This window comes from Sparus aurata, chromosome 2, assembly GCF_900880675.1.
Source record: "Sparus aurata chromosome 2, fSpaAur1.1, whole genome shotgun sequence".
Classification (NCBI taxonomy): Eukaryota; Metazoa; Chordata; class Actinopteri; order Spariformes; family Sparidae; genus Sparus; species Sparus aurata.
In genome coordinates this window covers 32,109,311-32,133,523 of record NC_044188.1, presented here as the reverse complement: position 1 = coordinate 32,133,523, position 24,213 = coordinate 32,109,311, and the positions used below count along the sequence as shown (strand labels likewise).

The following is a 24,213-nucleotide window of genomic DNA, read 5'->3' as shown; positions in this document are numbered from 1 at the left end:
GGACACTGTGGACTGACACAAATACCTTGTGTCCACACTGACAATAGATGTACTGACATCAAAACACAGAGGCTCTGCACAAGAAAGGTAAGAGCCGCTGTATTTCCTTAGGAGACGCAGATCGTTCAACATCTGCAGAGCCATGCTGCAGATGTTTCATTACTCGATGGTGGCTGGTTCTGGAACAGGAGATGCACCACAGAACTCCACAGGAGGTCCTTCCTACCAGTGGTCATCACACTGTAAAACTCCTCTCCCCTCTGCAGGAAGGACAGTGAAATAATAATATCAATGTAATGTGCAATATTACTTGAAATATCATGAGCAATAGCATTTTCACTTTCCATTATAATTTACAATACCATTTTAACAATATTAGGTGCAGTAACTATGATACCATATACAATACTACCTTGTATTACTTCTCAAAATTGCTGTATATAGCCCACTACCCTTTCTATTTTGGGTTTATTGTAGTTGACTTATTTTCCCCAAATGTATCTAAATTTGCTTTTCCCATCGTCATTTTTCTGGCTCCATGGAGTCCAGAAAGGTTGATGATATTTTCTAAATGCTTGACCATGACCATCGTCCGTATATTAGTGGCCTATTTAAATGAGACTTACAGTTTTCCAGAAAACATTTCGAAAAAAAAAGGAAAAGATTTTCTTCTACCTGAACAAACTAAGTAAACAAACCCTCTTTGTTTTCATGACTGAATAAACTGAATAAACAAACTGACTTTGAAGGACAACACAATTTCATACTGGTTTACTTTGTCTCTATGTGGCGGACCCTGCCACATTCTTGCTTCAAACACTGTTTTGGGACTTTATGTTGCTGTGGGAACAGCTACTCTATTCACTAAGGGCAAAATACAAATTTCTGAGTTTGTATAATTACCTCATAAATTTTGAGAAAAAAACTGTTTGAATTTTTTTTTTCTCTTCTTCTTCCAAAACTACACTGTGTCCCTTTAAAATGTATCGTCACTTTTCTGACTTAATGGAGGCAACGATATTTTCTTTATGCCAAAATATGTCCATATTACACTTGCCTATTCACATGAGACTCGCATTTTCTAGATGTGAATCATTTAATGATTGACAAAGAGATAGATGGCAAAGTGTCAAAGGAGTTGAGATGTTGTCAGTTAGGTGTAAGGTGCAGTGAATGTGATCGGGACTGAGATGATCTGAGTCCTGTATCTGCAGCCTGCGGCGCTCCAACTGTTGTTACAGCTGATTGGTTATTTCCCTGATGGACACGCCTACAGACCAATGGCTGACGCCGTTTATCCAGCGGCTAGCTAGCTACACGACGTTATAACTTTGTAACTAGTTAACTACAAACGCCTACAGGCAGTAAAACTGGTAAAGCGGACGAGTGGCTCTAAAGGTAAAACTTTATTCATTTGATGGCGAAGCTGGTCCCCATGTATCGCGTAGATAGCTATCAATAGCGTATGCTACATTTGTTCGTGTATTTGCTATAGCTAGCTATTTAACGAGAGTTTGCAGTGTTGTTAGCCAGCAGTTGCTATGCTTTCAGGGTGAATGTGTTCTGCCAAAGACTGCCGCGCTACACAGACTCTGTTATCAACACGCCCTGGTGCTAACTTGCTGTGAGTCGATTACAACCAGTTTTATCATTGTTATTGTCGCTGTTGTTAAAAGACAGGGTTAGGGGTTAGGGTTACTCAGAAGAACTTCATCGTTATGCAACGCTGCAACATAGTATGCAGCTGCCGCCTCACAGTGTTTCGTCAGTGATCCAAGAAATGTTTGTTTGTTGCACTGATTTGAGCGATGTGTGTAAATGTCCGCAGCTCTGTCTCATGCTCTTGAATTCTGTGTCCTTCACGCTGGCACACCGTTAGCTCTAGCTGGAGCATTCAGTAACTTTGGATAGAATTGACTTTGGTTAGCTCAATGAGCTGTGTAACATTTGGCCCTTGTACTTGATGTGTATTTTTTTTTATTTAAGATGTCTCGGGAACAGCTGGTCGTACAGCGGGCCAGGAAGTCCTTCCAGACAGGGAGAACCAAACCTCTGGAGTTCAGGATCCACCAGCTGAAGAGCCTGCTGCGCTTCATCTCAGACAGACGCAGGGACATAGCAGAAGCTGTCAAAAAGGACCTGGGAAAGGTAGGTCAGTCCTTCACGTTGATATGTTGTGAGGATCAGGAGACTGTACGTGTTCCTTGTGGAGACTGGGGACTGTTCAGGTCACATGACAGGCATTAATTTCCCAACATTCACTGCCCTGGATTATTGTCAGTGTGCCTGAGCAACAGTGGTGCCTGTTAAACTCATTAGAAAAAACGGCTATCAACGCAAACCCCAAATAGCAATTGGATTAAAAATCAAATGAAAGTTTGTAGCCAACAGCACAATCAAATATGCTATTGTGCTGCTCTGGACTTTTAGTCAGTGTTTTATTTGTTTCTAAAGTGGCTCATCTGGTTTACTGCTGATGTTTGACACACTGCCATATTGCTCGAGGCCTTCAAGGAGTACACTTTTAAATGAGCAAAATGGCTACAGGCAAATGCATATTTGGCCACCTTCCTTCTCAGCAGAGCAAAATGGTTGAGCTGGACTACACTTGTTATAACACAGCCAGTGTTTTGTGGACGACGAAACCCTTTAAGGAAATTGCTTTAAAGTTATTTTTAGTACAGTACAGTAATGTACCTGAGCGTACCTGATTTAAAGCAACATGTACAAACATTTGTATTATTTAAGACCGAAAATGTTTCAAATCCAAATTCGTGTATACCATGACCATCACTGACAACCTTTTGCTGGGACCTGGAAAAGTTGTCATTATTACACAACTCAGCCACAACTTTAACCCATTAAATGCCAGATAGCAGTTTTTTAGCGGCCCAGATCTGGCTCACTCCAGCTACATGTACTTGTCCCACATATCACATGGAATGATGGTACTTGGGCAGTCCTCTCCTGTTAGCCAGAACTGAGCCATAGCATGGCCACATGTCAGCACAGAGTGAACCTAATAAACCAAAACTGGCCCAGGTCTGGGCAGATCTAACCCACCAGATCAGAATGAACTGTGGAACAGATTTGGGCCAGTTCTGGTTTATTCGATTGCCTCTCGTCAGACATCTGGCCATGCTATGGCCTGGCAAACAGGGGCAGACCATCGAGGAGCCATCATTCCACATAGTATGTGTAATTTCGTTATCGAGACTCGCCTATGAGTGGACTTGGCTCTGACTGGTCAAGGCAAGGAAACAACAGCTTTGAAGGTGTCATGTGGTGACTGGCAACAGAGTTTTGGTGCCAAATCCTTTGAGTCCTGTGCATTGCCAGGGGGGCCTCCATGGATCAGACTTGCTCAAACGCATCCCATGGATGTCCAATCGCATTGGGACCTGGGGAGTTTGGAGGCCAGTTTGTCTAGGTGCAGTATTGTTGGAAACTGGACATGTTTCAGTTTTATGAAGACGATTCATCTCTCATCCAAGAGGCTTCTTCATTCTAACTAACTGGAGGGGAGTTGGCTGCAGTGTCCTTACAGAGTTGTTAAGGACATGTGTTGGTCATTGGTCAGACCGGCTTTCATGTGGGTTTTTAAGGCTAGCTGGGCCCAGGTGTGTATGGTTGTTAAGCTGTCTGGGGTTAGAGCTCAGTACAGCATTGTAAGTGGGTGACAGGTAATGTCTTACGCCATCTCCTCTGTTCAAAGACGGTCGTTCCAGTTTCACATAGATGGATTCCTTTACCCCTGTAAGAACACTCCCACACAGAGTTTAAAAGCCAGCCAACTCCCTTCAGGTTAGTTACCTTCAGGTTAGTTTACCATGACCTTGATGACTGAGAAGCCTCATTAACATGATGCCAGTTTGACACTTTGTTCTTTTCATCACATTCCTCAGGCCATTCCTGAGTAGTTCATGTAATGTGTCAGAGTGCATTGTCATGCTGAGGGGGCCACTGCTATCAGGGAGCGCTGTTTCCATGGTTTGGTTGGTTTGCCCAAAGGTTTCTAAGAAGAACATTCAAGTTTGACAAGAGGATCAATACAGTACAGTAAAGGAGAAAACAAGAGTAGATGAACTAAATGCTATCCAACACTGTTTCCTCTGCACTCTGGTGATAAACTATCCATGGACAGGGACTGCAGATGCTGATTAGACTTTGAGACAGAATCTTGATCTGCTGAACAGCATAATATACATGAATGAACCAGCGAATGAATAATCAAACCCACAGTTGATGAGCGCTAGATTTTGCCCCCCCTTGTGCTTTCAGAGTGAACATGGGACTGAGCTGTTTGAGACACTGGGACTGGAGGGAGATATTAAGCTGGCTGTAGAAAAGCTGGCAGAGTGGGCGGCTCCTCGACCGGTAGAGAAGAACCTCCTCACCATATCGGATGAGGTTTATGTGCAGCCAGAGCCACTGGGGGTGGTCCTCATCATCGGGGCCTGGAACTACCCCTGGGCTGTCACCCTCCAGCCGCTGGTCGGAGCTATTGCTGCAGGTACACATACACACCCATATGTACTTTTACCAATATCATTGCAAATTCTGCCTTTGTGAAGCATATTCTGAACATAATGTTCACCTTTTCATAGACTGTATCAGAGAGCTCTTTATCTTACTTGCATATGTACATGTACTGTATGGAGGATGGGCACAAGGTAACAGCAACACCTTTTACAATACTGTGTAATGCAATCCCACAGCAGCAGGAATGATTCTACGTTCCTTTCAGACATATCTAAGTCAGATCTGTAATATTTCTGTTAGAGATCGACCGACAGTGGATTTTTAAAGGCCGATATAATAACGATAGTTTGGAGCAGGAATAAGCCGATAGCCGATTAATCGGCCGATATCACTCACTCGCTGTTAACTATATGTTATCATATGTGATTAATATATAATTAATATTATATGATAATATATCTAATTTAAACTTGAATGTTCAATATCTATTAAAATCTACATGGATGATTTAAGTTGCACTTTAATATGGGGGGGGGGGAATTAAGTGATCCTTCACATCCTGTGAGTGATGGCACTGTGTGCCCTAAAAAATAATAATCACAAAATAACACTGGTTAAACAAGGCGTATAGTGAAGGGATTTGAACTGTGATTTTCTCATCCTCCCATAGTCAGGCTGTAACCACTAACCAGCTAGGGATGGTATGTTAGGATTTTATCTACATCTTATCCATACTCTTAACAGTCCTGTTCTTTATCACGACTAAAGAATGGTTTGTTTTTTAATTATCTTTTTTTTACAGGAATTCATTTATATTTCAAATATAACTACATATTGTTTCCACTGCAGCAGCAGTAAAGTTTACAACAGCAAAGTCACTATATAAACTCCGTAATATCTGGAAACAAATCGAGGGGGGGCTGGTTTGTCTCAGTCAGCAGCTAAAGTTTACACAAAATTGCCAAATTTTACGATTCATGGCAAACTAAGATGAACAGACTACACACAGACAGCTTTCATTTTAGCGTGTTCTTAACAAGCTGTTAATTGTTAGCTTTACAAGCACTGTGGTCGTGTAAAACGTGCCGGTGGAAATGTTGCTGTTTATGCTGAAATATGATGCACGTTTATGCTTGTTGAACAACTGGTACTTATTGCCTCCGCCAAGGAGGTTATGTTTGTTGACTTTCAACTAGTGAAGGTTTTATTGCACTTACAATAACGCATGTCGCCGTCTCCACCTGGGTCACTTCTCTCCTCTCTCTGCTGCCGCTGCACACGCCCCGTCTCTCTCTCTCCCGTGTGTGTGTGTGTGTGTGTGTGTGTGTGTGTGTGTGTGTGTGTGTGTGTGTGTGTGTGTGTGTGTGTGTGTGTGTGTGTGTGTGTGTGTGTGTGTGTGTGAGAAGAGCAGCCCCGCCCCCCCAGTGATCAGAGAGACAGCGAGCAGAGCAGGGAAGAAGCAGTTGATGGCGCTGTGGAAAAAAACTGCAGCCATCGGCAACTATCAGAGCCAAGTTCCGCCGATTCCGATAGTTTGTTAAATGTCCTATCGGCGCGGATTAATCGGCCAAAACGATTAATCAGTCGACCTCTAATTTCTATTTCTATTATAAAACAGGCAGCAGGATTAACTTTTATAAACTCCATTAAAATGTTTTTGGAAGTATTCACTGTGTAAAGACATGGGGGTGAGCATCCCTTGTGCCCACAGTGTTATTAGTTAAGGCTTCATCAGCAAAGTAAGTTTTAATAATCCATCACTGGTGCAAAAACTCTTACTCCCTGGCATCATTATGTTTAATCTCATCAGAGCAGCTGATTCATCACAACGTCCTGCACACCTTGTGCACAGGCATTGTGATGTCTGAATGAAGCCATAATGAACTTAAATGTCAAGCGCATAAGAAACCATCAGCTGATGAAGCTTATTATGGAATAATGATAGATTATCATATTCCATGTCTTTAAAGGGCTCTAGAGACCGGCACTTTGATACTGTCTCTCACAAAATTCCTTCAAATTTGTTGTTAGCTAAGTTAGATTCAGGCAGAGAGGGGTACGCCAGAAACAAAGTTCATTCAAGGGTCAACATAATAATGACTGAATTTAACAGATATGAATAGACATCACTTATAACCCACCTACAATGCAGTACTGAGTTCTCTCCACAGACAGCTTAACAGCCATTCACACCTGGGCTCATCTAGCTCTAGCAACCTACAAGAAGGCCGGTTGGGTCAGTAGCCGTTTTTAGACAGGGCACCAAGCCGCCAATTTGCCCGTCCTTTTGGCGGCTCGGTCCGCGGTTTTAGACAGAGGCCGGCAAATTGGGGGTCTCTGTCTTTTCCGCTTCGGAGGGTACACTTATTTCCACCTCGCCTAAAACCGAGGCGTCGGCCTCTGCGTGAGATGGGCTGAGGTGTCAATGACCTGCACTGTTGTGCGACCCACAGCCGGGGAGTTTTAAAACCAGGAAACAGCTGATCACAGCAGTCAGTCCATCACTTCATCTGCGGACATTAAGATGAGCAACTGGACAGCCGCTGAGATCCAGGAGATGCTAGCGTCTCCTCAGTCTCTGTAGCTGTTTGGTTGTGTTAGCTTGTTGATGTAGCAGCAAGCTAAGACCGGTCGCTACTTTCAAATTAAAAGCCCCCGCTAAGAACCCAGTTCTAAACTCCAATGGGGTGCAATGTAAAGCTCTTATTTTGAAGTCAAATTCGTTGTCACTGTTCACAGCCCAACTTCAAGCTTCACATCACGTCACATGTTTACGCCTACTTCAGAGGCGGCTTTTGAAAAAGGAGGAATATTACGCCTCCGTTTTAGAAAGACAGGCCGGCAAATTGCCGTCCTTATCTTGGAGCAAATGTGGGAATCTAAAAAGGGCTAGTGACTCACAAGTGGCCCTAATGACTCTGAAACTCAGAGCTCACACGTGTACTTTACGACTCTGTAAGGACACACAGAGTTTAAAAACCTGCAACTCCCCTCCAGTTAGTTAGAACTGAAGAAGACTCTTGGATGAGAGGTGATACGTCTTCAGGAAACTGTAACACGTCCAGTTGCCTCCCATACATCACCTAGATTTACCATGACCTAGATGACTGAGAACCGTCTATGCAACAGATTGAACAGCATGAAAGTATTTATGTTTTGGATTTTTTTTCCTTCTTTGGTTCCTTCTTTCTTTTTTTCTTCACTTTCTAATACGTAAATGGTGTCTATTCTAACATTTTCAGGCAATGCAGCAATAATAAAGCCATCTGAAGTCAGTTCTCACTCCGCCAAGGTCATGGAGGAACTCCTCCCTCAGTATCTGGACAAAGTGAGCTTCTTGCTTTGTTTGAAATGATACCATAACACTAAACACAGTTTTGATCATTATCTACATTTACTGAGAATGTACTGGACATGTTAACGACTACATTTACTCTCTGTAGGATCTGTATCCAGTGGTGACAGGTGGAGTGCCGGAGACCCAGGAGCTGCTGAGGCAGAGATTTGACCACATTTTCTACACAGGAAACAGCACAGTGGGTAAACTGGTGATGGAGGCAGCAGCTCGCCATCTCACCCCAGTGACCCTGGAGCTGGGAGGGAAGAGCCCCTGCTACATCGACAAGGACTGTGACATTACTATAGCATGTCGGTCAGTCTGAATTCCACAGAAGCTTCAAATAACTACCAAAAATGCAAAGCAAAAAGTGGCTTTTACTGTGCTGATACAGCATAATGGTGTATCTTCATGGTTTGATGCTTTGCCTTTTTTGTCCAATACAGTCGCATCACATGGGGCAAGTTTGTCAACTGTGGTCAGACATGCATCGCTCCAGATTATATCCTGTGTGAACCATCCATCCAGAGCCGAGTAGTAGAAGAGATCAATAAGAACGTCAAGGTTGGTCTTAAATTAAGATTTGTTAATCCAGCATAGCATACTTTTTAATCATCGATAAATTGTATTTAATTCTGAGATTACAAGCAATTTGAACATCATTTATCTTTTATTTCACACATTGAAGGAGTTTTACACAGACAATCCAAAAACCTTTGAGGACTATGGACGCATTATTAACCAGCGGCACTTTAAGAGGGTCATGGCTCTCATGGAGGGGAGCACGGTTGCTGTTGGTGGAGACAGCGATGAATCCCAGTGCTACATAGGTACGTGGTGTGTTAGAACTAAAAAGCATTTACACTGTATTTTAAGCTGCAGTATTGGCAAGCACCTTAAGTTGAAATAAATTGTATAGATATTATTTAATATCACGCCATCCGCTGTCATAAGCAAAAATTTTAACGATGTCGAACAGCTGTGCGCTGTTTCACCAGACAGGAACTGCTCTGGCTATATTTCAGTTTATTACAGTGTTAAATTTCACCTTGCTGGCCCTCAAGAGTTTAGAGGAGGGCACCAGTGATAGACTAGCTACACCACACTTGCTATATATCTAATTTAAAAGTTCCTATTTACTATTACTTTGTCATTTAAAGGTGTGTGGTACGTGTTGCTGCAAAGGGAGGATCACGATATTTGGGCTGGGCAATATTGTGATATAAATCTTTCAATGTCACTTATGCCTATGAGGTAGTGATCAGTTCAAGAGATGAAACAAATTACTGTACTTCATACAGTATGTCATAGATGTATGATTGACCTCTTGAAAAGTTGCTGTGCTGAATGACGTGATGCTTCAGACTCCACAAACCACGTTTTGAGTATCATTACCTGTAGCTTTGAAAGATAGCTCTGAAAAATGGTGTAGCCTGTTTCTTCCTGGATGACGGCAGGTGGTCATAGCTAGAGATGCAGTATATGGATCTTTTTCAGCTGATATGGAAACTGATAATTCATGGCAGATACTAAGAAGATAACTGATAATTACTTCATAGATACAGATAAATGGCTCATAATACAGTATAAATTTCCAAATAACGGACTGATCATTGGCCCACACTAAACCCCTTGTTATAGAGGCCATCTTGTCGTATGGATTGATGATTGTTGGTTAGAGAAATTTAATCCAGTTATAGGTAAAAAAAAATAACCTTGGTAAGATTTGCAAGACCATAAAGAAATATGACATTTGATTTCATTCTTTCTGTAAATCCCCTCTCATCTGTATACCAAATAAGTGTCAATTGCATTGTATAAGTACACAAACATTTTATTTCTTGCCAGGATACTCACAACTGAAACCATATAACACTTTGCTACCTGTATCTTGATTTACACTGTCTATAAAGCAGTATGGATGACAACAGACCTTCCTGTCTCCTGCTAGCCCCCACTGTGCTGAAGGATGTGACGAGAGAATCCAGAGTGATGAAGGAGGAGATCTTTGGGCCCCTGCTGCCCATCATCACAGTGAGCGGTGTCGATGAGGCCATTCAGTTTATTAATGAGAGAGAAAAACCTCTGGTTGTATACGTCTTTTCCCATGACAACAAGGTAAGCAAATCAACAGCAGACGTGTTTGTTTCCAATTATTCTGTTTAACATTGAATTGATGTTGTGGCTATGAAGCTGGTGAGATTGTAACCACAGTGCTTTGTATGATTGTGTGATAAAGTTTTCTTGTCTGACTGCCAGCTGATCAAAAGGGTGATAGCTGAGACTTCCAGTGGAGCTCTCCTGGCTAACGACTGTCTGGTCCACTTCACCGTTAGTGCTCTGCCCTTTGGAGGAGTTGGTGAGTGTGTTAACACTAAAACCAAACTGCAGTTATTTAGCATCCTTTTTATTGGAGGATTAAAAGATTTATGTAATACATGTGTAGCTGACATCTCCTCCCCCCTCTTGCTCAGGTAACAGTGGGATGGGCTGTTACCATGGCCGGCACAGCTTCAACCAGCTCAGTCACCTGCGCAGCTGTCTCATCAAGCAGCTGAAGATGGAGGGAGTCAACAGCATGCGATACCCTCCTCATACAGCCAAAAAGCTGGGCTGGGCTCGATTCTTTCTGCTAAAGCAGGTCGATGTGAGCAGGCTGCGGCGCATGGCACTGCTGACCATGTTTGCTGGTTTGGCAGCATTTGTGGTGCAGGTAAAGGAACTAAATATACCATTTCAGTCTAAATTGGGACTAAAAGGTTTTGTTTTGATATCAGTGATGTTGTGTATTTTACAGGTCTGTAGTATCCTAGAATCAAGTTAAATATAAACTTTTTATTTTGAACCAGGCTGCTGCACTCATACGGAAGCTTTAAACAAATGAAAGTAAATAATGGTATGATAGGCCTTCCTACTGTCGCTTCATTCTCAAATCATGAAATACTAATACAGTTTTTAATTGCCCGTGACAAATAATGAAATGCTATCTTAGTTATATTTACCATTGTTGATAATAAAAATGATTATTAGGGGGAGGCAAACCTACACAAATACTCATAAGTCACAAGGTGCAGATGACAGCCAAAACACTACAGTCTTGTCTGCTCATTCAGGCACACAGCTTTTATTATATTAGTCCTGTTGTCTGTGGTGATGCACATCGATCACACATGATCATCAGGAAAAAAGCCACAATAATGTGCTTTGGGGCTGGTTCCATTGAGCTTTTCTTTGTTGTGGGTGGAGAAGTGGACATGCAGACTTTGAGGCACAGTTAGTAGTGGATGGCATTTCATGTGGTAGTTTTTTGGCAATGGTTTGGTGGCACATTTTGCAGATAACCGTGTTTCCTTGCAGAATCCAAAGCACTGCCAGGTGATACATCCAGTGCTGCGTTTCTTCAGAACCAAGTTGTCCATCTCCATCTTCAGTCACAGTCTCTGAACAGTCCTAAACTTGCTTGGCCTCTTCAGTTTTTTTCCAGGAACCCCTGAATCCAGCACCATTGCAGCTAAAATGGACAGCCCTCATTAAAATGAATTTTCGCTGCACTGCCTGATTTGATTTGAATGAATTTTTGGGCAGATGTGTGAAATTGAACTGTTGTGTCTTACAATCATTGACTGAGATCATCAAGAACATAATCCTGTTCAAAGTACAGATCAGCTGAACTGCTGATTTTAATGAGAGACAACAGGAGAGGAATTTTATGTGTCATATTTGACAGTCGCCCCTCAGACCACACTGGGCATATCATTATACCTGGCATGTTATGGCCTGTATGATCAAAACAAAGCTGAATGAAGATTTTGTAGCTGCTGACTTTTAGAGAAGGTGAAATTCTGTAGACCAGAATCTGCTATCAACATACTTGGATTTGAAACTAGATACCTAACTCTAGGTCCAGTTACTAAATAACTGGAGGAACTGGAGAGATTTATCCCACACTGATATGACACGAGTGATCAGATCCTGTTTGACGTGTTCAAGAAGCAGATATGAATGCTTAAAGTGATAGTTGAGGTCTTTTGAAGTGTGGTTGCATGAGGTACTTGTTCCATAGTCAGTATATTATCTGCAGTAGATGATGTCGGCTCTCCTCGTCTGGAGAAGCAGCAAGTAGCACCGACAGCCTTGACCTCGCTCAACCTTTACAAGTCCAACCTAAACAGCTGATTTGCAGTGTAATACAGCTCATGGCAGGCACAGCAGCACTTGTGCGTAGGAATACATACATAATACAGTTGAAGGAATGCAGTGCCAAAAGAAAGAGGGCTGTCCCATATTATTGGGGGGTAATTTTTCTGCACCTTCTTGTCTTTCATCCACAGTCCTCAATTCATGTACTGGTCATGTGGCTGCATCATACTAGCAACCAGCTAAAAGTGTTATTAAAAATAAAAGAAAATAGACATTATTCTTATAAGAACTGCAAATCCTTATATGAAAACTAACCGATTGTTAAAATGATCGACGTCCTGTCCTCTCCTGTTGACAATTTTTCCTGTCCCGTCCCAGTCACCTGATGAATAGTAAACTGACTCCCATCCTGTAGGAATCCAACCGAGTGTGACCCAGAGGATTCCTGAACAAATATCAACCTCTGACCTCTGCCTAAGACCTTAAAGCTACAGTTCACCTAAAAAATGGTCTAAAATTGTCTCTGTCACTATCTCCTCAACCTCCTACTGATGGAGAATTGGATTAGGATTCATTGTCCAAAAAGAAAAACAGTGTTGCAGCCATGTCTTTTCTGTCAACCAATAGATGTCTCTAATGACTTGTCCTACATAACAAGATGTTGTTAACCTGTAAGTTAATAATTGACACACTATATGTCCCATTGTGTCACTCAGGTTTAAGATGGAGGTGTTTATTAAGTATTAACCAGTCCTGGTGTGTACTGTAAAGGTTGTCTGAAGGGATCATACTGTCTTTAATAACAGGAAGCCTTTGTGTTTCACGCAGCAGTTCTGCCCCACATAACAAATGAAAGAGAAACTGTTGAAGTGAGAGGTATGTTTTCATCAGTGCAGTATTTGTGTGATGACTGTTAAATAACAATAAATACTGTTTCCAGAGATACCCAGATAGCCCCCGACTCACACACGCACACACACACACACACACACACACACGCACACACACACACACATACCCACAGTCCTACAGGCTCGTACTCTCACACAACAATGGCTTTGTTCCCTGCAGACAAAGTGTGGCGTTGTCCAGGAAATCCAACCACACAATGCCCCCTCATCTACCCTCTCTTTAATTACCCAGCATGCTTCACTCTTCCCTGATAAATGGTCCCTTTTGTTTAGGTCTACCCCACCACCTTTGTTGACATCCACACTTGTTGTGCTCCTGACGACAGTTGAACTATCTGTCATCTCTGTATTTCAAACAGTTTGCATCCGTGTCCTGACACTGAAATTGTACGTTGTGGTTCTTGCAGAGATTCCTGCGATGACGCCGAGCAGCAGAACCAGGACCAGGTGGACTCCTGAGCTGCAGTGAAATTCAGCACTCTGTTAATTTACTGTCCCATATCATTTCTCATGCACGTAGATATATTTGACTGACGTTTGTATTTAAGAATATGTGTTTTCTGTTACTCCAAAAGCTGCTATAGATGTTGTTTTTTAATTGTTTTAAATCAATTCTACAGCAATATAATCTGTCCAAGATCATTTTTAACCTTATAAATAGTGATTTTACTCATAGATTTTGAACTTCGAAACATTTCACCGCTGTAGCAGTGATGGCATCCATTTAACTACACAATGAATACCAATGCACTCACAAATGATCTCTAACATGGAATGCAGACTGTGAATATCATGCCTGTGTCAGTTTTGTGGTCCTGACTTTCTGCAATTAAACATCAGTAATATAATTCATTGACATTTGTTTTTCTCCCTGCACTTGACTGATGGATGAGTTTGAACAAAGACATATCTTAACAGTAGCATATCATTAACAAGCTCCCAAGGTCACTGTCGTTTATGACATGATTGATAACGCTGTTATTAAGACACTAGATCTCCCTGATAGTTCAAATGAAGTGATGGCTGCACAAGAAGAAACACAAGCAGGTGAGCTACAAGCAAGGCTAGAATCATTTCATTAAAATATGCTACTTTGAGTGTGTGTGTGTGTGTGTGTGTGTGTGTTTGAGGGTGGGGGTGTGTGATGTATGTTATCAGGGATCTCAGTGTGCTGGGCGGTCAGACTGAAGCTGCTGGTTACAGTCAGTAAAGTGATCCTGGAGCAGCCTGACTGTTAAACAGTGTACAATGAGCCTCAGTCAGTCAGTCAGTCAGTGTGACCTGCAGCGTGTCGGACATCTGATCCGCGCTCACATCAGACCACTGACGGATTATTGAACTGGTATTTTTGATTTTGTGATATCTGAGTCCACTGGATGCGTCTGACCTGAGCACAGGTAAGTTTAAATAGTAATGTCCAGTTTCTTCTGAATTTGTTAACTGACTATGTGATCAAATAATCGATGCGTCGTGGTGTTTCGTAGTCGTTGAATGTAAGACGCGGTGTGAAAAGCCCACATACTGCAAATGAGTTATTAATGCAGCCTGTCAGTTGTATGACCTGAGAATAAACCAGCAGTGGAAGCTCGTCAGGCTCTCTGGAAGCTCCATCCGTCAGTCACCAGTACAACAAGATGAGACTGAGCAATATGTTACATTTACATCTAGTTAACAATGGTTTTTACTGCGGAGATAAGACAATAAGACATGACTGACGATACAAGGATCATGAAGGAGAACACCCAGGAGGGTTCTTTTAATCCGTGTTTGCATCCAATCAGAAAGCTCAGCAGAGGTCTTCTGATGGTGCTGGCAGTGACACCTGCGTGGAAAATTCATTCAGTAAGACCAATAAAAATCCCAAATCTGTCGTTCATTGGAACTTTTCCTGTGTATGAGTTGTTGTGTGTATACCGGACTCAGAGTGTCTGAATGCTGGTAGGTTGAGTAACTACACACGGTGCCACTTGTGTTATCTATAGGTTATCATTAGACACTGGTATGACAACAACCTGAACAGCTGACGGGAAAACACATTTGTGATGAAGTACTGTGTAATATGATGTTGCCAGTGAGTTAGCATGATAAATTAGGAGCATGGAATCATGACAGACCAGTTACATTATTAAAACATTTTTTCGAATAGAATGAATTCTTAGAGTGTCAAATTACAGTAATAAAAGTGATCAAACTTCTAATATCATATGATTAACTTCCAGCAAACACCTTGGCACCTCCGCCTGCCCGGGGAATTATTTTATAAAATATTTTGTTTTCCTTTTCTTTTCTTTTTTTTAATTGTCAATTTTGCCAGTGGTGCATCTATAACCCTGTCAGACTCATTATGGAGAATTTCTACCCAAATTATCAAAGTCAATACAGCAGAACCAGAGATATCATCTTTTTAATGTTCCGTTTTTGTTTTTTTTTCTTTTCTTTTTCCGTGAGGGTCGCAGAGATGTTTTTCCCCCCTTTTTCAGGGGGGCTTACTAGGGCCAAATCCAGTTACTGTGGGTGAAGAATGAGTGAATGATGATGAATGAGTCGCCAGCTCATTGCAGGACCCTTGCTGATGGCAGTGGCTGCCACACAAGGTGCCAACTGCACATCAGGAGCAATTTTGGGGTTCAGTATCTTGCTCAAGGATACTTCAGCATGTAGCTCAGTTCCACCCCAGGGGAGCCAGAATTCGAACCAGCGACCTCCCGATCACTAGTCCACCAGCTCTACCCACTAAGCTACAGCCACCCCATCTTTTTAATGTAGGCTTCTTTATTCCTTTTCAAACCTGGCAACTACATTACCCACAATGCAACATAGCCACTGAGTGACAGCGCTTTAGACAATTTGTCAGACTACATGCAGCTTCCTCTGGAGCCACAAAGGACTTAATACTATGTTTTCCACACATGCAGTAGTGCCCCTCAACACCTGTAAACACACTTCAATGTGAACAACTGGTGGAGTTACCCTTTAAATATCAGTTCATGTCACTGCTGCTGTTACTGTATATTGCGAACAGACAAGCCTGCTGCCTGCCTCACATGTGTGTCTACAGTTGCAGAAGCCCCCAGCTGTCCTCCGGCTGTGTGTATGGAGAGGCAGGCGCTGCAGCGGGCCCGCGAGGCCTTCCTGAGCGGCAGGACTCGGCCTGTGGAGTTCAGACTGCAGCAGCTACACGCCCTGCAGAGGATGATCACTGAGAAAGAGACTGAGATCTCCTCTGCTCTCAAACAAGACATCAACAGGGTGAGTGGAGATACAGTACTCTGCTGCATGTAACATGTGCTGTATGTGTGTGTAATATGTGGACTGTCCCGCAGAGCCAGTATGACACACCGCTCTTGGAGCTGATTGGTATTGAGAATGAGATCAAGCTGGCTGTGGAGAAGCTGGCAGAGTGGGCGGCTCCACGGCCGGTCGAGAAGAACCTCCTCACCATTAGAGATGAGGTTTATATCCAGCCGGAGCCCCTGGGAGTGGTGCTCATCATTGGGGCCTGGAACTACCCCTGGGCTGTCACCCTCCAGCCGCTGGTCGGAGCTATTGCTGCAGGTAGAAAGCCTTTCTATCTCCTGTCCCTCAGTAGCCTACTTACATGTAGTGGACCTCCGTTGCCAGTGAAATATCATGAAAACACCATTTTTGTTAGTGCGACCTATCAGTCTGAAACCACAGAAATGGATCCCGACAGTCCTGCACATCCACACATGTTTTCAGTTGTTGCTGATTAGACCTCTGCTCAGGTGGAAGATAAGTGGAGCTATTCTGGGGATTATGTGAAGTTACCAAAGTCCACTCGCTAATAAAATGATAAAGCTTTAATTGTCACAAGTTAGCCTGTGCAACAACAAATGGACCCCACTTCTTCACCTCAGTGATTGTCAGCAGAGTGACAGCGACGTCATCCAATCACAGCCTGTAAACACCCACACAGTTCACAGAAAGGACGCCTCACACGTGTCAGAGACAACCCCTGTGTGGACCGTCCAAGAGTATGAAGGCTTTAAATTGTAGCGCAGAGCTCAAAGATCTTCACTCTATCAGATATGTCAGGTTAAACTGAAGGGGAGTGTGAAAACACAGATTCCAGAGACATCTAGAATACTATTATCTGAGTAAATGATGCAATAATATTAACAACTTGGTTCCAATATTTCGCTCTATGTTGCATCTTGGAGCTTCAGTGAAGTAGAGCATATTGTGTATAAAAGTTATCAGTATAGAAAAAAGTGTTCTAACTGTAAAGCTGCTATGATGAATATTGTGCAGGAACAATCAGTCAGGTGACAGGAAGGTGTCATGAAGAGTGACAAACTGACAAAAAATAACAAAGTCTTCAGTCCCCTCATCTCTGAGAAGAATATTCTTATTATTATTCTTAACTCTTTTTTTAAATTTTATTTATTTTTTTACATTTTTTTTACATTTCTGTTGTGTAAAGCCTCTGTAAACCAGCCGCCCTGCACCCACCATCACACACACACACTTAGAGACTAGCTGGTGAACACAGTTGAGCACTTATCAGGTTGATGGAGACCAAAACAGAGCACAAAGAGACAGAATGTTATTATTATAGTGGTGTAAATAAGTCAGTTTGCTTCCATTTCACTAACAACTTGTAACACTGCCCACACTTTTATTGCAGGTTAAAATCTTGAGCAGCATGCATTCTTTACATTTTCCTGCTATCAGACAGAAGAATTCTAAAGAAATAAACATTTATTTTAAAATCATTAACTTTAGGATGGACTGTGAACACATGACTTGGTTTCTCACTCAGAAGAAACGCTTGACTGATCATCAGAATAGAATAACGTGTGGTTAATGTACGACTTGTGCCTGTCTGTCTTTTTGCAGCACAGCCTTTATCCACCAGCTTCTATCAGGAAGTGAACTAATGACTTTAATTAGTAAAACAACAGAAATTAGCTCCAGTGTTGCTGTTTCCTTTTCAGCTTTGCTCTGATTAATTGGTTTGACTGAGCTTTTACACATTTTCATTCTTTTTTGGGTAAATACTGTGATACATATGTATGTGAATGTCATGTTGTCCTTTCACTTTTACTCCTACCTTTTGGGTTTATTATATTAATTTATTTGTTTATTAATTTGACTATTCTATTTATTCCATTTCTTTATTTTACTTATTTTATTTTACATTATTTCTGTTCTTCAGTTATTTCTTTCTAATTATTTAGCCATACCAATTATTTATCTGTATGTTTTATTCTACTTCCTTCTGCTTTGTTTTGTCAAAGCACTGTCAACTTAGTTTTTATAGGGTTAGGGTATAAATAAAGTTGTTTATTATTATTATTATTATTATTATTATTATCATCATCATTATATCTAAATAATGAATGCTCATCCCTTCGGATGGGTTTATAATAATAATACAATAATAATAATAATAATGAGTCAAGTAAAATGTTACTTAATAGCCTTAAATATACATGTAACCTTATTCAACCTTATATGTTGCAGCACAAGTTTGAGGATACTGAGAGACAAATATCCTGGTGTCAACTGGAGTTTGACAGCATCCTCAGCCTTGCTGCATTCTTGTCCTCCTACTTGTGAGCTCTGCGTCACTCAGTGATCTCATTCCACTCACACCAACCCGTGTTCTCTCCCTGCAGGCAACGCAGCTGTGCTGAAGCCGTCCGAGCTCAGCGAGTACTCGTCCCTCCTCCTCCGGGCTCTGCTGCCCCGCTATCTGGACAAGGTCTGAACACCAGCCGCTATTGTTGATGGAGTTATGTTGAGAGCTGCTGTAACGTTAAAGCCTTGTGCCAACACAGTACAGTGCATCACAGATATGTTCTACTGGAGGGCCAAGTGGCCAGTGTGAGGGGACTCCCTCCATCAGCAGTGACTCATTCTTCCCTGAGTGCTAACGTCATCTTGAATTTGCCAGGAAGGTCTCAGTCATGCTTAATATGTTTAGTCAAAACCCAACAATTTGGCAGCAAATTGACAAATTGCAAATGCAAATGTTTTCGCAAACAACAGTTTACAAGTTAAATTGACAGAATATCTTATACAAATGATAATATCTGTAAAGTTGGTTGATCCAGGAGTTGACAGAGCAGGCTGAGGCATCGCCAAGTGATGGGGGGGCAGGAGCCAGCAGAGGTAGATGGTCCCTGAGGGCCTGTGGTCCATCAGAATGACCTTTAAGACTTCATTTAGTCAAAATGTTTACACTGAGCCTTAGCAGGAAAATCAGATTTGTCAGACAGCATTATTACTCACAAGTGACCAGATTGGATTTTTGTGTCCAGACATCACATACCTATCTGCATGGGTTGCTGAGGTGACAACATAGGCATCAGTCAATATGTATGCTGGTGATATGGCTTTCATAGACAGAAGCATGAGAAACTGAGATCCAAACACTCACACTGCCCGGTCTGTTGTTCTCTGTGGTATCTTCCATACAGCTCCTACTACTAGCAGCAGTTTGGATTCTGATGCTGTGATGCACTCTGGTTTGACATAGTCGTTGTTTAACACGTTGTGAGTTACACAAAAGATACTTTTAGATCCGATGTGAGCATCCAGAATGTCCAGACTGAGATGCATCTATAGTAATCTGTTTTGAATCATATTCTAAACTCCCTCCAAATGTGCTGTCCAGACTGTCTAAAATAAATCTGGAAACAATCTGAATATGCCAAAGAATTGATTTTGCGACTTCAGCTGTCTGTTCAAGTGGGTTGTATTCTTCCAACTTTATCTGTAGCTCTAGGGTGTCTCGCCATGTCCCAGAATGCATTGTGTTTTCCTTTCCGTTGAATCATAGATAGTGTATCCATAGAGCTGTTCATTTTTTCTGACCGAGCCTTCTTTGCATTGAAGGCATCATGTTATTTGACAGATAAGAGACACGCTGGGGGATGACATCATTTTCTAGATGTCCCATAGCCCAGCGCTGACATCTAGTCCCACCTTGTCTCACCAACAAAGCAAACCCATGGCCTACATTTGGTCATTATTTTTATTATCAGAGATCAATTTTAGCTAGTCAGTGTGTCATTTTTCTTAAAAAAAAAATAAAATTAAATCATAGTGTTCTTTTACGAAGTGAACACTGTCTCAGTTAACATTTTGATTTTGGATCTTTGCCGATGATTTCCAGGATCTGTACCCGGTGGTGACAGGTGGAGTGTCAGAGACCCAGGAGCTTTTGAGGCTCAGGTTTGACCACATCTTCTACACAGGCAGCAGCACAGTGGGCAAACTGGTGATGGCGGCTGCAGCTCGCAACCTCACCCCAGTGACCCTGGAGCTGGGAGGGAAGAGCCCCTGCTACATCGACAAGGACTGTGACATCAGAATCGCCTGCCGGTAACACACCACCATTTGGTGGATTATGTCTTACATTCAGGGTAATGAGATGTCTTGGCAAGAAATTAGACAAATATAGAAGGTAAGGTTTCAGTTTTTGCTGTGAACCTGAATATGACCCCCTCAAATTCTTAAAAAACTGAAATACGTGCTCTGTGTGCAGTCGAATCACATGGGGAAAGTTTGTCAACTGCGGTCAGACGTGCATCGCTCCAGACTACATCTTGTGTGAACCGTGCATCCAGGGCCGAGTCGTGGAATGCATCCGACAAACTCTACTGGTACGTCCCGTCTGAGCTGACATCTTCATGTAAGTTAAAATGCACATGTCTGGAGTCTCATCAAGACTTGTTGATCCATCCCAGGAGTTTTATGGCGCTGATCCCAAATGCTCAGCGGACTACGGCCGAATCATCAACCAGCATCATTTCAACAGAGTCATGAGTCTGATGGAGGGTTACACTCCTGTTGTGGGAGGACAGAGTGATGCCTCGCAGCGCTACATTGGTAAGAGGACACAGTGAGGTAGTGAATCAGTCAGAGTATTGTGTTGAAATCTGTATCGCCTCTCAATGAACACTGACGTTCTCCATGCAGCCCCGACTGTGCTGAAGGATGTGCCCCCTCACTCCAGGCTGATGCAGGAGGAGATCTTCGGCCCTCTGCTGCCCATTGTGACTGTGAGCGACATGGACGACGCCATCCGCTTCATCAGCGAGAGAGAGAAACCTCTGGCCCTCTACATCTTCTGCTCTGATAAGAAGGTAAGAGGAAACAACGGGAGCTACGAGGTTTAAAATGTGTTTGAAACCTTTTTTTAAAAATATCTTTCTTCTCCTCCTCCTGTCTCTCTAAGGCAATAAAAAGGATGATTGAGGAGACCACAAGTGGAGGAGTAACGGTCAATGATGTTATGATGCACTACACACTCAACTCTCTCCCGTTTGGTGGTGTTGGTAAGACTCAAAGAGCATCATTGTTTGTATGTTCACTGTCTTCATCATCAGGAGCGCACTGTTTTTATTGGGTCCTTATTTCCCCTCCTGTACTCGGCTGAGGAGGAATATTGATAAAAAGCCCCAGAAATAGAAAACAATACCAGCTGCAGATGACAATAATTTTTGGTATTTTTGGACAATAAACTGTAGAAAGCAAATTACTTTTGACAGGAAGCAACCAGTGCTGGGATGGTAATGTATACATTTACTCCGGTACTGTACAAAAGTACAATTTTGAGGTACTTTTCCATTTTCTGCTGCTTGACACTTCCTCTTCACTACACACCATGTTTTCAGAGGCAAATATTCCACTGTTGCTGCACTATAATAGTTTGATCACTTAGTTGCTATGCAGTTTGCATGCTGCACCAGCCAGAGTAGCACATTTTATAAATTCATCAGCTATCAGATTAAAAAAGACACACACGCTGATTTGGTTTTTCAGAAAAAAGCTGAATATCAGATAATCAACCAGGCTTATAATCTGTCGACTCAGAGTTTTCAGTATATACGTATATGTAAATATTTATAGACTAACTGCTTTTATTTGCTTTAACATGTATTTCTGACACTAACAGTCATTTAATACCTGATACTTTAAGAATTTTACTCAAGTACTATTAGTCTGCGTGAAATGAAACGCTGTACAGCAAAAGTACAAGTACAGAAACAAACAATCTGATGCACCTGTAGCACGACACTGTGTCATAGAGCCCTGCCACACCAGCCCAGGTTGGGGCCTCTTCACCATCTGAAACTTAGTGTCAGACACATTCTCGATTAGAAGCGGCTTTATTAATGAGAATGGTGTCAAAAAACTTTGGGTTTACATCCACAGTCCTGTGACGAATGATAATAATAATAATAGTGACTGCCGCTACCTGATGGCGTGGAGAGGGACTACTTCTCACGCGGATGGTTGTCGTCTTTGTGGTGTGTACAGTACAGTACTTTTTACCAGAGAAACAGGCGACATGAAATGAATTGATAATAATTGATGTGGTGAAGAGGAACCTGAACCTGGATCAGAAATCTACTCGGGAAAGTAAAAATCTACGTGTGTCCTGAGAAGTTGTTCCCGCTCTTTAGCCGACATTCTTCTTATATCATATTGTAGAAATTCGAAATTGCAGTTTTTCATTTCATAAGACGTGACTGTGGACTCCATGACCCCTCCAGGTCAGAGTGGTATGGGCCGCTACCACGGTAAACACACCTTTGATCAGCTGAGCCACCAGAGGGCGTGCTTGGTCCGCTCTCTGGGCATGGAGAGTGTCAATCTGGCCCGGTACCCCCCTCAGGACCGCCGGCGGGCGCGCAGGGTGCGGATGGCCCTCAACACACCCCTGATCGACATGTCCAAGAGGACGCTGGTGTGGGCCGTAGCTGCCACCATCATCGGCTTAGGCCTGTTCATCACTCTGCTGGTCATCCTGCTCATAGCTTCAGGCCTGAACTGCACCTGCTGGTACTGGAGAGGTTTTTATAACTAGAGACACTGCAGCTTCCCTTTGTGAAGTCGATCAAAGGCGAAAAAGTGAATCCTGTTTTGTATTCAGATATTTTGAAGATAAGATAATCCTTTGAACTAACTTTCATTTGCTGTGTGTCTGTTTTATATCAGATGTCCCTCAGCGCTGAGACAAACAGGGTTCAACACTGACCAAACACACACCACAGTGCAGTCCTGCATGTTTCATCACAGGAGGTTAACACTCACTTTAAGAGGAAATGTCAGTATGAATACAATTGGATGATGGACCGAGAAACCCACAGCCTACTAACACTAATCCACGGATCAAATGTATGATATATGGATTTTGCTAATAAAAGATTTGTTCATATATTGTTATTCCAATTTTTTTTTTTTTAAGTCTAAAAACTGTATTCATACTTATTTTTTGGCAAGATGCAAACATCTGTAACTGTCCTCCATCCTGTCCTTCAGGTATATTTCTGGGAAACAGTAAGTATCTATTAAGAGAATATTAAAACTTGAATTACTTATTAATGGTGGGATGATTAAAACCAAAGATAACAAACAGCATATGCCAAAGCAGACATTTGTATCATGCCTGAACCTTTTTGGGGGCTGGTTTTAAGGGGGTTGGAGGAATGTGGTTTTCAGGAATGGTGGGAGACACACACACACACACACACACACACACACACACACACACACACACACACACACACAGAGTTTAGAGCCTAACTCATTATATCCACATTATTGATGATCATTGATCAACAATCTCTGTCTATGTTTGTGATTTTGGACAAAAATATCACGATATAATGAAGTGCTTTTGATGAGATTTAAAAATCTCAAGATTCATGTATTGTCTCGTGATAGTAATAATATTTTAAGGCCATACAGCAGTTCTTGGTTTAATTAGAGCCAAAGTGAGCAGCATCCTCAGAAATAAAAACCCTGTAAAATAAAATGTAACTGAATAATCTGATCTATAAATGATAACCAGATCATTTATAATGTGGCAGCTTCCACTCAGTAAAATCCCAACTCTACACATGTTTAAACCAACACACAGTTTAAAGTAATTCTGAGACTAACAGATGAGAAATGATGGTTTGTTGTGACTCATTGTCTAGAGACTCTGATAAACAGTGAAATGGACCAAATGGATGAGTGAGAGTTTTCAGGGGGCTGACCTGTTCTCCAGAAAGGATTGTGGTGATCAGGCTCTTCAGACTGGAGTGGAAAGATTCTGAGAAGAGATCGAGGATGAGGAGGTGATGAGACAGAACATGTAGAGACTGAACCAGTTGGAGGAGACACACAGAGTTCATCTGCTTATTGTGCAGTCAAACATGTGCACCTGTGATTACACTTAAATAACATGTGTAGTGCTGGAGCAGGTCATTAGTTTGTGTCAGTGGACTCCATTTCTAAGCTGATGTTAGCCACAGTGAAGAGGCTCTGGAGAACCTGCATGAAGTCACTTCTTTAGGACTGATGAGGAAAATCGGACCT

The 24,213-nt window shown here is 42.1% G+C and overlaps 2 protein-coding genes across 8 annotated transcripts; both read left to right on the top strand.

Moving 5' to 3' along the window:
- The first annotated feature begins 1,002 nt into the window (after positions 1 to 1,002).
- LOC115572817 (aldehyde dehydrogenase family 3 member A2-like) lies at positions 1,003 to 13,723 on the top strand. Of its 5 annotated transcripts, none has more exons than XM_030403297.1 (12): positions 1,003 to 1,398; positions 1,987 to 2,148; positions 4,282 to 4,513; positions 7,725 to 7,810; positions 7,926 to 8,134; positions 8,266 to 8,383; positions 8,508 to 8,649; positions 9,771 to 9,937; positions 10,079 to 10,178; positions 10,294 to 10,532; positions 12,791 to 12,835; positions 13,278 to 13,723. In XM_030403297.1, the coding sequence occupies exons 2-11, from the start codon at positions 1,987 to 1,989 to the stop codon at positions 12,803 to 12,805; spliced, it is 1,470 nt and encodes a 489-aa protein (XP_030259157.1). In that variant the 5' UTR covers positions 1,003 to 1,398; the 3' UTR covers positions 12,806 to 12,835; positions 13,278 to 13,723. The 5 variants fall into 5 exon arrangements, with proteins under 5 accessions (XP_030259157.1, XP_030259150.1, XP_030259152.1 ...); XM_030403290.1 differs by having other exon boundaries at positions 12,788 to 12,835; XM_030403292.1 differs by lacking the exon at positions 12,791 to 12,835.
- Positions 13,724 to 13,989: 266 nt separating this feature from the next.
- On the top strand, positions 13,990 to 23,065 carry LOC115572848 (aldehyde dehydrogenase, dimeric NADP-preferring-like). 3 transcript variants are annotated; one of them, XM_030403314.1, is made up of 11 exons: positions 13,990 to 14,267; positions 15,929 to 16,119; positions 16,194 to 16,425; positions 18,513 to 18,598; positions 20,015 to 20,223; positions 20,387 to 20,504; positions 20,589 to 20,730; positions 20,821 to 20,987; positions 21,080 to 21,179; positions 22,401 to 22,689; positions 22,846 to 23,065. In XM_030403314.1, coding segments are annotated over exons 2-11 (1,500 nt in total). In that variant the 5' UTR covers positions 13,990 to 14,267; positions 15,929 to 15,963; the 3' UTR covers positions 22,847 to 23,065. The 3 variants fall into 3 exon arrangements, with proteins under 3 accessions (XP_030259174.1, XP_030259168.1, XP_030259165.1); XM_030403308.1 differs by having other exon boundaries at positions 13,991 to 14,267; positions 22,401 to 22,758; XM_030403305.1 differs by having other exon boundaries at positions 13,992 to 14,267; positions 22,401 to 23,065.
- The last annotated feature ends 1,148 nt before the right edge of the window (positions 23,066 to 24,213 follow it).

Bases quoted from the DNA above. Each gene is read 5' to 3' on its own strand.
- LOC115572817 (XM_030403283.1), top strand. From the start codon at position 1,987: ATGTCTCGGGAACAGCTGGTCGTACAGCGGGCCAGGAAGTCCTTCCAG. The intron at 2,149-4,281 runs GTAGGTCAGTCC...TTGTGCTTTCAG, and splicing joins TCAAAAAGGACCTGGGAAAG to AGTGAACATGGGACTGAGCT. The intron at 10,179-10,293 runs GTGAGTGTGTTA...CCTCTTGCTCAG, and splicing joins TCTGCCCTTTGGAGGAGTTG to GTAACAGTGGGATGGGCTGT.
- LOC115572848 (XM_030403308.1), top strand. From the start codon at position 15,964: ATGGAGAGGCAGGCGCTGCAGCGGGCCCGCGAGGCCTTCCTGAGCGGC. The intron at 16,120-16,193 runs GTGAGTGGAGAT...ACTGTCCCGCAG, and splicing joins TCAAACAAGACATCAACAGG to AGCCAGTATGACACACCGCT. The intron at 21,180-22,400 runs GTAAGACTCAAA...TGACCCCTCCAG, and splicing joins TCTCCCGTTTGGTGGTGTTG to GTCAGAGTGGTATGGGCCGC.